The sequence below is a fragment of the Cololabis saira genome, chromosome 22 (genome assembly GCF_033807715.1).
Source record: "Cololabis saira isolate AMF1-May2022 chromosome 22, fColSai1.1, whole genome shotgun sequence".
Classification (NCBI taxonomy): Eukaryota; Metazoa; Chordata; class Actinopteri; order Beloniformes; family Belonidae; genus Cololabis; species Cololabis saira.
The window spans coordinates 8,892,391-8,906,025 of NC_084608.1; the positions used below are offsets into that span (position 1 = coordinate 8,892,391).

Consider the following 13,635-nt stretch of genomic DNA (forward strand, 5'->3'; position numbering starts at 1 on the left):
AGCAAAAAACTGATAAAAGAGTCAGAGTAAGATGTCTAATCTTCTGTCAAAAAACATCTTTAAAGCTACAACTGTCGCCATCCTTGTCTATGGTTACCATAGTTACAGTTTATATACTGGTCTACGGTGAGGTTAGAGGTAAAGAAAGAGCTCATGTATTAATAAATAGTCTATGACGCCCCCTACTTGTTCATAATTAAGTTCAAAAAGCTGTTTTCCAACCAGTAATATCAAATAACGAGACACATAACACCCACGAATGGTTTGTTTGGTCCACAATGTCATTTTTCAAGCTTCACCCCAACAGGCCAAACTGGGAAACCTGGAAACATCAGTGACCGCTCCTCACTAAGTTATGTATGTAAACATAAATGCATCTCTGGATACATCATGAATCAAGTATGTGATGGTCTATGGGATTGGATGTGAAGTTTCTACTTGTATTGTCGAGGTTTCTCTCAGCCTGGTCTCAAGAAAACATCAAAGTGAGTATTTCTGTTAAAGGATTGAAGATTTTAAGAGCAATTATTCAGAGGAGAGTAAAATTGGGAGTTATTTTTGTTTTTCAGGCTCCACATCAGCTTAGTACAATAAAAAGAAACGAACCAAATCCTAACCAGACCCAAACCTAATGAACCTAAAGGCAAAATGTAAAACCAAAGACTTCTTGGAGCCGCCACATGAGCTCACCATGTCTCACATTTACAGGAACGTCGTAGGATTACAGTGAGGGACCTGGCAAAGCAAACGGTACAACCTGGCAAACGTTGTTCTGCAGGTTTATTCAGATTTTACAAAAATATCAGGCAGCATGGCGGCTTAGTGATTAGCACTGTTGCTCACAATAAAAAGGTTCCTGGTTCGAGTCCCGGGCCCGGCAGGACTCTTTCTGTGTGGAGTTAGCATGTTCTCCTCATGCTTGCGTGGGTTTCTGACATCCACCCACAGTCCAAAAACATGCATGCACCATTCACCTCAAGTTTCATATTCACATGGTAATTTAAAATGTATCATCAGTTGAATTGTCATCACAGTATAAGTTTTATATGTTTTAGTTTAGAGTCTGAGAACCGATTTAAACTCAGTTCTCTGTGATCCTGGAGGGTTGATGCATATTTATTTATTTAGTTTATTTATTCTTTGCAATACCATTTGTCCCCACTAGAAGAATTGTGTAATGAATGGTGTAAGTAGTGGTGTATAATCCTACTTAGTGGCGGAGCGTGGGTCTCAGTACAGAGGGGGCGGAGTATTCTCCATGGGCCCTTATGATAGTCATTTTAACGTTCAACAACACCTCATCCTACCCATCAAACAACATTTATTCTCACTTTTATTGAGCCCTATAGGCCTATGCTGCAGAAAGCAGAGTAAAGTCACAAACTTGTTCAGAAGAACACACACACAGGCAGTAGACAGGTAGTCACGGACTGACTCAGTTCCATCTTTGATACAGCTTAAATACAAAAAAAAGCATAACTGGTCCAAAATTACACAATCTATTTAGATAGATATAGACACAGCGGTCTGTTAACATCATTTCTGAGCTCTATAACAGAGAATAGACTCGGCGGTCTAGTTCACAACAACACAAAGTACATTCAAATAGGCAGGTGGTCAAGAATACCACAACATTCTGATAAAGAAATTATTTATAAAGGTTACACTCACTCACCAATGGTAATTGACTCTTCCATAATCCTTGGCCCGAACAAAATAATCCAGGTAACGTGGAAAACAGGATAACATTCAAAACTTTGTACATGCTTAGTCCTCTTTTAAAGTTTAGCGCTCATCTCCTTCATGGCAGCAAACTTGCCGAGTCGGCAAATTGGCTGTAACTGTTAAGGCTGATTTATGGTTCCGCGTTACACCAACGCAGAGCCTACGGCGTAGTGTACGCGGCGATGCGCACGCACGGTGCGCATCGCCGCGTACACTAAGGCGTAACCTACGCCGTAGGCTCTGCGTCAATTTAACGCGGAACCATAAATCAGGCTTTACAGCCAATCAGCGTTGGCTCACAGCCCTGACGCGTTCAGGACAGTTGTAAAGTAAGAATTAGCCTACACTGGCCACACAATGCACATTTTATCGTTATTATAACCTACAATTTATGATTATATATGAACGTATCACACAAAACAGGGCCCTATCATTGGGCCCTATGAGCTTGTGGGCCCCGTGGCGACCGCCCCCTTGCCCCCCCTCTGGCTCCGCTACAGATCCTACTGTAGTCATATTCTGGACCTACATAAGGCATCCTTATTTCATAAGTTCAAAAAGGACAGATTCGGTAGATTGGGTGTAAAATTAAAATCTACAGTGAAACAAAAAAGCAGATTAGTTACTTCTTGTTAAATGTGTCAGCAGTCATCTTAGAGATGGCCTGGTGTGAGGTTTGGTGGTTAAGTAATTCATCAGCTTTTACCACACTTTTATTTTCTGCTGCGAAAAATCCCCCAAAACCGCTTGGACCCGGCATCAGTGTCACACGCCACCCACCACAGCACACCACAAGCTGTGAGCACCTCAGCTGCCAGTTCTGTGAAAGTATTTATTTCACAGCCCTGATGGGGGTTATAATGTGCAATATGTTCTCTAATTCATTTGGTCTTTTCGCCCATAATCTCCTCTTCCTCCCTCACTTTGTACGTCTGTCACTGCGGCAACTGTTGATGTCACTTTGGTTACTGTCGGCTCAATTTTTCTCCAGCAGGCCCACAGTGCCTGCCACTCTGATGCCACCTCCTGGTTATGCATTTGTGCTTTACAGTTGGTACGGAAGCAGCTCAGAGAAAAAAGGTTGTAATTAAAACTGGAGTCAAGCATTGAAGCATAGGAAGGGTGCCAGTGTTCATGCTTTAGCCTCATCTGCTGAACAGTGTAGATTTAATGTATGTCTGATGATGAATTTTGGGTTTGCTGAGAGAGGCGCGGAGCAAAACAATTATGCAGTGATGAGATTAAGAGTTGGCACAACACAAAACAGAAACCAGAAGCTTGTCTTTCACTGCTAATGGTGCAGCTTTCAAAGAGTCATCAAATGTGGGATGAAGGAGAAACTAAAAGTGTTGTCCAACATGTTGAAGTAGTTTCACTGTAGGGTTGTCAGTTTGGCCTGGGTTGTTGGTGTGTGTCCCTGCTGTTGGGACCCCTCCCTGCTGTTGGGACCCTCGCTGCGGGCCAGGGCCTGCTGGGACCTGCACGGGCCCTGTGCCTTGGCTTGTGGACTGGCTACTTCGAGGGGGTCCCAGGGGCTGGCTTTTGTGTAGGGTGGCTAGTCGCTGGCTGGCTCGTCCTTGGTGTGTTGGAGGGTCGGCATACGGTTGTCCTTTTATCGCATTTCAGTGCAGCTTGGTCCTCCCTGTTTGCCACTGCTGTGGCGTTGCGTGCAGGTGGTGAGAAGCGGCAGCAGCCATTTTTGCCCTTCTGGTAGGGGTTGCAATGCCTCCTCTTTCTTGATCTTTGCCATCTTTTTCTCCCTTTGTCTGATTTGCCTCTGGGCGGTGGGAGTGGTGATGCCTCTGCTGCCAAGCTGCGTGGGGTGGGGGTTTGCTGAGTTGGTAACTCTTGGACTCAGTCCTGGTCTCCTGGACCTCCTGGTCTCCTGGACCTCCTGGACCTCTGTTGGCAGCTCTTGTTTGGGGGGGGGGGGATAATTTGTGCGTGCACAATCACGCACAAATTATACAATTGAGCAGAGAGTTCATCTCTCCTTCCCTCTCTGTCCTTTTCTGTTTGTACATATCTGTCCTACATTAGCATGTCTGTCCTTTTATTCCAACACAATCCAGCACACAGTCACCATCCTGTACCCACTGCACCCATCACTGTCTTTGTGTCTCACGACCGGTGATTGTATTCCTCTCTGACAGATGAGATTTTTAGAGGTTAATTAATATTTTAGATCAGACTGTTAATATCACACTTATAGAAAACAAATCCATCAAACAACTAACACCTGCTGCAAGATCAAAATGCAGTGTGGTGTGTAGGTTTTCCCAAATAAATGAATATAGCAGACAGTTGTTACAAAAAAGAGGGAGATGGTTTGGAGGAGGGATAGTATGTGGTGATAGAAGGATGCTAAAAATGGAGCTGCCTAGTATGAGAAAAAGAAAAGGCCAAAGAGAAGATACCTGGATGTGGTGAAAGAGGATATGCAGTTAGTTTGTGTGGCGCAGAAAGAAAGAGAGAACAGGGTAAGAAATCGAAAAAGAGGGGAGACCCCCGAAGGGAAAGGCTGAAGGAAGAAGTAGTCACACAATCACATTCAGTCTGGAGCCACCATTCTTTGTCCTGGCTTTTGCTCTTCCATCCTTGTTCCCTCTCTTCCACTGGGCTGAAGCAGGATCTCACCATCCCCTCCGCCTGAAGACTATATTTGTTTCACCTATGACCACAGCAAACCACAGCAAAAACAAATTTAACACAGTCTTACCAGTTCTTTAATATTACCATTATTATTATTGCTTAGGTTGATAAAAATGTATGAAGCAAGCGTGAGAGAGAGTAGGTTAATAACAAGAGCAGCCTGATGTCTGGCTGTGGGGTGCTGGGTGCGTGACATCATTACTGTATCGCTGTATGTAGAATTATTGTTTCGTGGCTCTAAATCTATTAATGCATTCATGGTGTTGGAGTTAAGACATGCCAGGGGCTGCAGCTCATGTTTGTGTCTGTTTTTTAATGCTAAATCTCAAGACTGAAAAATAAGGCAATTAACAACAGCATAGAATAATTTATCTTAAAATATTTTACATCTTCTGTCCTTTTGGTCAACTAAACCTTGGGGATATAAACATTAGAGCCCCTCGATGTTTCTCCGGCAGCACACAGCGTGTGTCGTGGAGTGGTGTGGAACACCAGCTGCATAAAACTCTGTGTATTCAAGACGGAAGCTGGATGAGGATGAACAACAATGTCCAGCTACAGTTACTGTATAATAAAGGCCCGTTTACGACTGTTTCTACCTTAATCGTGTGAATTGGAACATGCACAACTGGGATTTCCATCTGTGGCCATGAGTAGATTTAAGCACATGCTTAATTAATTTTTTTAATGTGATCTGATGCTCATTTTAGTCCCAAAAATTAAGTAACACATGTGCTGAAGCTGTTTACACGGAAACAATTATAATTTCCATTGTGTGTTTATTGTACATACGCGTCATTTATGCTCGAGAAAAAAAAGTAAATGAACTAATTACCTCAACAAAAGCTAAGGAGAGTCATTAGTTTGTTACCTGGAGTCCAATTAATGAAATGAGCTTGGAGGTGTTGTTAAGACTCACTTTGATTAATAAAAGACGTATTTTATGTCTTTTATTCTGGAACCCAGAATGCAGGATACTTTCAGGGAGGCTGTCTGCCAGCTGAAGCTTAGCAGACACCACAGCAGGACAATGATCTTTAACAAAGAAGCAAATCCACCCCAGAATGGCTTCAGAAAAAGAAAAATCCACTTTTGGAGTGACTTTCACCCAGATGCCCTGGATTGACCTCAAGAGAGCCGGTGACACCAGACAATCCTGCAAATGTGTCAAAGGTTCCTCCAGGATGTTGTTCCAGAACTAGAGAAGTAGTTCCTAAAGAAGTTCAGCCAACTATTAAGTTTTTCCTCCAGTATTGTGAAAGTTAAGTGGATGTCTTACTAAACCAAACTTATCAAATTAAACACATTGTTTTTGCTTAGTGTTGGAACTTAGATCAAGTTCAGATCACATTTTGAGGGAAATAAAGGCAGACAATCAGGTAAATGCCAGTGGTTTATAGGCCTGTGTTGAAAAAATCGATTTTCTGATTCTAAATCGATTCTCATATTAATTCCTAAAAATCGATTTGTATGTCTAAAGATCGATTTTTTTTTTTTTTTTTTTTATTTAAAAAAAATATATATATATTCTTTTTTTTTTCATCATTACATTTTTGCCTGCTGAACTTTAATCCCAGTAGTCCCAGTAGTTTTGAAAACTCCTGAACTAAATGAGCTTTTCTTTAGAGAAAATGCTAGACATTTCAGCTTAAATTTCTAAATGTTATATTAGTTCAATGAAGTTCATATTTTCTATATTTACTACAACTTGTTTGGTTTCTCTGTTATCGGACACGGTTTGTCATGAAATACCTGAAAAATGCCGGGTGCTTCATGGCAAGCTGTGTCTGGTGACAGAATAAATCAGACAAGCTAAAATAATTTGTTTACTGCATGAGCTGTTGCAATTTCTTTCTTTTTTTGCACTTTAAATGGATATTGAAATCCCTTTTTGAGTTATTTATTTCTTGGTTATTTCACAATAATTATTGTGAAATTATTATTTCAATAGTTATTTTACAGTCATATAATCCAGGCAACACTAACCCAAATCAATATCGAATCGGATTGGATCGAATCAAATGGTGATAATCGATTCTGAATCGGAATCGAATCGATTCTTGACATTTGAATCGATACCCAGCTCTAGTGGTTTACGTATTTTGTTATTGCTTTGTAAAATAAAAGGCTCTTAAATACAACAATTAAAGCGACGGTAAATAATACCTTATAAGTGAAAGACTTCTGTATGTACTCATAACTTACCAGGTAAGTTGGCCAACAGGGAAATGTCCCTTTCACTTGCAGCGATACTTGAAGAGAGTCACATAGGGAAAACTAAAAATTAAACCCGAAAGGTCAATCTCCACACAGATTGTGTTTAGCAGAAATTAAGGCAGTGGTTGTGTTTTTCAGGACTTTGCCGATTCAATATTCTACTTGGTGAGGGAGAAGTACCGGTCGCTGGTGGGCGGCTGCAGCCCTGTGCACGCTCGACACAAATCCCTGGCAGGCATCGTAATGACCCGAGGTATGGCAAATTTCATTGACTTTTATATATATGACTTTGAATTATTGAAGTGCTGCAATATAGAAAAAGAGTGAATGTGGTGGTGTGGATGGGTAAGAGAGAGACGGAGAGGACAAGAAAGGATGGGGCAGGAATTCTTGATTGAGAGAGAAATGATGAGCTGAGCGTGGGAAGGCGGTCAGAGTTTCCATTGCATGCTGTACCTTGTGCTCATTCAGGAGAGTGTCCCTTCCTCCTGAATTATTGACTAGTCAGGGTCTCTGAGGAGAATGAGACTTGCTAGTGTGTGCCAGTCGTCCCCACTGCTGCATGCTGGACTCGCAGTGCTCAGGCAGCTTTGACAGGAGTTCCAGATGCCACAGAGGGAATCTTAACTAGATCAGCTTAATCTGAAACTTGACTGTGAAATGCTGAGGGGACTGGGAGGAGGAGGAGGAGGAGGAGGAAGTGTCACGCTGCTCCTCTCGTACAGCGGGAAACAATGAGCCTATATGGTGCTTGTTGCATATTGCACATCCTCCTATGTGCTTCACGTGTGCAATCCTTCTTGTACACATTTCCAATTCTTATAGCATAGATGTATACACATCCAGTGCTTGCTTAAGAAATGTGTATGGAACCAACTGACAACTTTTCAACTGCACAGGTGAACTTTTGTTCCCTTAAATGTTATAACATGCTAAAACCAACCCAGGTCTTTGCTTTAGATGATGTTTCTCTGTTTAACTGGTTTTAGTAGACTTGAAAGTGACAAATAATTCTTGCCCTCTTGCTGCACCTCTGAACTTGGTTGCACTGAGCTGGAACACCAGTTGCAAAGAGACTCACATTGTCCTAAAATACTGTCTGTTTTGCGGTTCAAACACTATTTGCAGCATCCTATAATCGTATACTCATCTTTTATGTCATGTAGTTACGTTTTAAGTGGCACAAGGCCAAACGCACTGCAACGGCCTAAAGCATTTCAGTTAAGGAAAACGGCTTCAAGTACAGAAACGATTCAAATTCACAAACTCAAAACGATGAAGCGTTTTTCTTTTGAAGATGGTTTCTTGTTTTATATCGTTTTGTGCTTTGCATCGTTTCTCTATTTGCAGCGCGTTTGATGATGCTGCATTTGTCTTTGTTTTTTGCAGCACGTTTTTTCATTTGCACCACGTTCCTCTTTTTGTACCTCGTTTTGAGTTTGTGAATTTGAATCGTTTCTGTACTTGAGGCCGTTTTCCTTAACTGAGACGCATTAGGCCGTTGCAGTCTGTTTGGCCCTTGTCGGCCACCGTACACACAGCTGACAAAATAGTATACAATAATGTTTTAGAGCACTTAAAATGCAACGCTTTAAACCTGTTAAACATTTTTTTAGCAATCTAAAGTCACAGACTTCACCCCAAGAACAGAAAAAAACTCCTTTATCCTATTATTCCAACCAGGAATAATCCATTCCAGGAAGTATCGTGAAAGTGTGGTTGGACATGTGTTTTATGTACGGATGAGACTTACACAGATCTTCTGGTTTGTATGAGAGTAACCAGAAGATGTTTTCTCTTCTGTTAAACACGGTAGTGGTAGTATCATGGTGTGGGCCTTATTCATTGTGACAAATTCTAAAGAGAATTTATGCTTTACCAGAAAAATGTGTTTGGGGACAAGACATATACATCCAACGCTTGAGTATTTCTACTCGAAGATGAAAGAGTAATGTGAATATTTTGGAATGACTGTGTCACATAAATATTGACGTAGCCTTTCCATGAAGGACCTAAAAATAACTACTCATGTGGCCATAAAATTGTTTACGTAAATGTTCCCCCCAAGTTGATGTGCAAGACCAATCAGCAGCTGCTTTTAGTCCCACCAGAGACCAGACTGAAACCAAAGGTACCCCTAAGCACTGCAGGTTATATACTTCAACAAAAACTATCTAATCATGATAATCAGCATCATTGGCAGTCACATGTCGCCAGGTGTTCCCTTCATGTCTACTGATGTCAGCTTTACACAAGTTTGCATGTTTTCCAGATGATAAGAGGAGATAGGAAGACTATCGGCTGTCTACTTAATCATTTTGTGCATTCAAACCCAAGGAGACAAAATGTGAATTGATGTAATGGCCAATCAGTGGGTAGACCACTAAAAATTACATTGTAATTATCTTATAATTTATCTCAGTAAGCCCTAGATCATGGTAGATTTATGTATTTCACTTGTGCATTCAAGAAATCCTTGTACTCTTTAGGGCTGCAACTAACGACTATTTTAATAGTCGACTAGTCACCGACTATTGAAACGATTAGTCGACTAATCGGATAATTAGTAAAAAATTTTAAAATTTAGTATGAGGTTGCATTAATTATGTGGCAAATGATAATAAACACAAGAAAGATGGTACTAGAGCTCTGATATAGCGGGACTGTTTTCTTCATCCTGCTCCCGCTGAATTTCTGACCATTACAGCCCGCAACGTGTGTGTTCCACTCCCGCCCCTCCCACAAAACTCTGAGAATTCATGCCCGCACGGCGCACAATAAAGATGCATTGATTTAGTGTCTTCTCCCGACCCGCAAGAGAAAAGTCCAGACAAATCTATCTGATTTAATGTTAACATGATCATTGTGGAGCTTGATGGATAATTGACAGTTCATAGGCACCTGACTGAAAGTCTGATGCAAATCCATCATTGTCATCAGCGCACAAGCCTTTTTTCGCCTTTCGCGCTGCATCAATTATGGGATTGAGGTTATAACAACGAGAGTAGCTGTGAGTGGCTCAAATAATACTAATAAATAACATAAAATAAACAAAGTTTAGAATGAAACAAATTAATTTAACAAATGAATCGCTTGGCTATTACATTGCTGTGGAAGGAGAGAATGCTGCTGACCGACTGCAGTCCCGTGCGTCTCTCTTCCAAGATGCGCCACAGACACTTAATGCAGTTTCTCCAAATATCTGACTTAATTTAATACTTTGTCAGGCATAACGTTAAAGCTTTCTTTTAAAGCCAAAATACGCTTAATATCTTACCAAGGCGAGTCCGTTTCGTTCAGCACTCCGACATGCTTTCTCTTCAAATGCATTACCGACGTGCTCCCGTGAAAAGCAACGTCGGCTTTTGCAAACCTGGCAAGTAATCTTTTTATTCACCTTATCGAGGCTAAAATGCTCCCAAACTTTTGAAGTTTTATTACGCGCAGCTGCGCTGAGACGCTATCATGCATGCGCGACTCGACAGAGATTGTATTGAAGTGAGACGCCTCACTCCGTTGGAAAAACACGTCTGGCGACAATTGTCGACAATGGAATTCATTGTCGACGATTTTGATTACCGATTTTTGTCGACAACGTCGACGAATCGTTGCAGCCCTAGTACTCTTATGTCTTCTAGAGACTAGTCAACCTACAGTTACATCCTTTAAGACTAGGAAAGCTCTTATTCTGAGCCCTAGCTAAAACATACTTTATAAAAGCAGCTGTAGATGCTACAATCAGTTGTAGTTTCTGAGGAAAAAGAAGTGAAACCTCCTCCAATAGTTACAAGAGCTGCGAAGAGGTTCCTGCAATTGTAAAGCACCTATTAGGCACGTTTCCACTAGCGGGAGTTCCTGGGGGATTTTTAGGGGCCGGGCCGTTTGTGCGTGTAAGGAACGGCCCTGTAAAAGTGGCCGTCCGTAACCTTTACGGGGCAAAAGCATAGTAGTAGTAGTAGGAGAGGTACTCAGGTGGGGGTCTCTGCTCTCTCGCTCGCTCTGCACTCTCACCTGAACATAAATCATTTAAGCATTTGGACCAGAGACATTTTTCTACAAGTGCATTTAATAAATTTGGAGATTAGATGAAATAACGATGGATGGACCGACCAGTCGGTTCAGGTCTTGTTGCTATATTACACCCATATAGAGGTCTGGCAGGGGGTTTCTTTTCATCTAAATTGCATGCAATGTATGTTTAAAAACAAAAAAGACAATTAGCATCCATTGTTTATGTGTTTCTTCTTCTCTTTCTTCTTCTGCTGCATTCTTGTTTTTTGTCCAGTTTTATGCTGCTGGCCGTTTGCGAACAGAAAAAAATGTGCATTACCGCCACATGGGGGTCGACTGTGTAATTCTTTCCGTCAAAGGTTCTTGTGTGGCGCTACAGTGTAGTGGAAACACGCCGGCTGAAGGTCCGATGAGACAGTCAGCCCTGATAGAGGTTCCTGTCAGGCAGATTTACCCAGAACTCCTGCTATTGATACAAGACTCACTGTAATGAGATTGTTTTAAGCTTTACTTTGTGACATACTGATGATGTTTGCTGTGACAAACCTACCGTTGCTGTTCTTGTTTGATTTTAATGTCTGTTGCTACTCGTTGCTATTGACGGGTGATATTTTACTGTTTGCAGAGTTGAAGCACCTGTTATTTTTGGGTTTACTGAACTACACTGGTATTGTGTTTAGCATATGGATGATTGACCTGCTATGCTAGAAAACTTTGATGTAATTTGATCCAATTTCTTCTATCTAGTGCTGGGCGGTATACCGCTTCATACCGAATACCGGTGTTTATTTTTCTTATTATATTAATTTTTCATATAGCTACCGTAATACCGGTGAGTTTGTACAGTAGCGTACACAACGTTGGGAACGCGGCGCTACGTTCCGCGGCGCGGCGGAACGTAGCGCCGCTGGACACTGTTTGTGAGGGGACTGTTTAGCAGTAGTGATGCACCGATTGTTCGGTAACCGAAATTGTTCGGCCGAAAATGGCAAAAAAACACTTTCGGTGTTCGGTGGAATAAGTGGGAAAAAAAACGAACAATTAATAACAGCGTTGTAATATAAGGAAATAGACTGGCCGCTCCCGTAACTGTTGCGCACCACAAACATAAATCGTTGGCCAACCAAAAAGTAACCACATAAGAATTTTACCTAACATTCACCAGGAGGTGGAACCAAAACAACATAATGCTGGGAAATTAAAACATTTTCAGTTTTTTACGTTCAATAGATATTTTCTACCTTGTAATTTTGTAAAAGATCAGTCAGACAACACTTAAAGTCTTTAAGTGTTGTCTGACTGATTCTCTCACTTCATTAGAATCATAAGTGCTGCCACCTCATTGTAAACGGCATCATTTTGTGAGGCCATGCAAACCTGTATTTATACTAGTGTGGACATTAATGTTTTTCTACAATATTTCCTCCTCATGACGGTAAAATAGGCCATTCTAAGCCAATTTACTGCAGCAATTCCTTTCCAAATCATTAGAAAATGTGGTTAACACCAAGTTGTGCATGAAAAAAAAAATACCGTGAAACCGATATAATTTTGAAAAATACCGTGATATAAATTTTTGGTCATACCGCCCAGCACCATTATGGAAATGTCAGTAATATGGAGTAAAGTAAGCAAAGCTTGGTTTACTAATTCAACGAGGTTGCAGCATTTATTAGGACATCCAGTTGTTAAACGGGTACATGAGACCGTTGGTGATGTATAGTACACATTTTTCACATGATGCATTACTCATTTGAACATATTTGAACAATGTTGATTTTGTGCAGCTGCATTATAAAAAATTCATAAAATTCATATAGAAAAAATCAGAGGGGTTCTTAGTCTTTGCTGGATAAATATAGAAAAGAGACCATAAACACAGTAATACATATATGGAGTGCTGACTCACAATTGCATGCACAAACACACACGCGCAAACACACACAAACAGAGGGTGTTATCGCCTTGCATTGCTGCAGGCTGTGGGGGTGCGGGGGTCAGCGAGAAGGGATTGCTATCTCTGTCTTTGGAGTGCTGCAGCGCATCAGTTTAGACTTCAGTGAGATCGGCGCTCATCCCGGCCCAATCCCTCTCCTCTCCCCTGCCTCCCAGTAATTGCTTCTGTTTGTTTATTAATGGCACACGTTATCTTCAAAGATCCAGACCGTGGGCTGCCAAGTATTCGCAGTGAGGCGGCGGCGGCTGCAGCAGCAGCGGTGTGGCGGCCGGCGTCTGTGCAGTCTGACACCAAACTTGACAGAAACTCTGGGGAGTCCTGCCCCCCCCACCCACCACCACCACCAGCATCAGCAGCACACACACCCCCCCCACACACACACACACACCCATCCTGCCTCAGCCTCTGTCTGTGTCATGTCTCTGCTGTTGCCTCAGGAATATTAATCAGGGCCCGTCTTTGAAACTGCAAGCAGACGCCGAACCCACCCACCTTCGGCGGGGCCTCGTCGAGACGGCTGAGCTCCAACCTGAGCGAGATTAGCCTCGCCAGCAGACCAAAGTACATTGAAAGCACAAACTGTCAAATAGTGTGGAAAATCTCATTTGAATCAATCTGAGATAGCGTTTGGTGTGTGGAGATGGTAAACAGCGCTCAGATGTGCTCAAAGACATGAAAAATCAAGATAATTCACATGGAAAAATGCTAAAATCCTCACAAACAGCAGCACTCTCCAGTTTCTTTTACCCCGTAAATGTGTCTGTTGGGTTGAAAGAAACTTGCATAGTTGAGTTGTTGTTTTTTTATTGTTATTATCATCATTATTGAGCGAATCAATGAGAGGGAGCGCAGGCGGGAACACCACAGGGATTTAAGGCAGGAGATGAGAGATAAGATGAATTTAATCTTCGTCTACAGGGCTCTTTTTTTCCTTTTGCTGTTCTTCTGGGGTTTTTTTCCCAGACATTGCAAACCATATGACATTCAAATAATCACATCCAGTTGCAAAGTAACTTGTAAGAAGGTGGGAAAAGATTTAAAACTGGGCAAGATGTGCAGAGGGTGTGTTGCCG

General features: G+C 41.7%; 1 protein-coding gene across 1 annotated transcript in view; it reads left to right on the plus strand.

Annotated features, from left to right (window-relative positions):
• The window catches only part of adarb2 (adenosine deaminase RNA specific B2 (inactive)), a 270,118-nt gene that overhangs the window by 210,366 nt on the left and 46,117 nt on the right, over nucleotides 1-13,635 (plus strand). Inside the window, exon 4 of the mRNA XM_061713821.1 lies at nucleotides 6,733-6,847. Coding sequence (XP_061569805.1) covers nucleotides 6,733-6,847 — 115 coding nt within the window. The remainder of the gene's footprint in view (nucleotides 1-6,732; nucleotides 6,848-13,635) is intronic.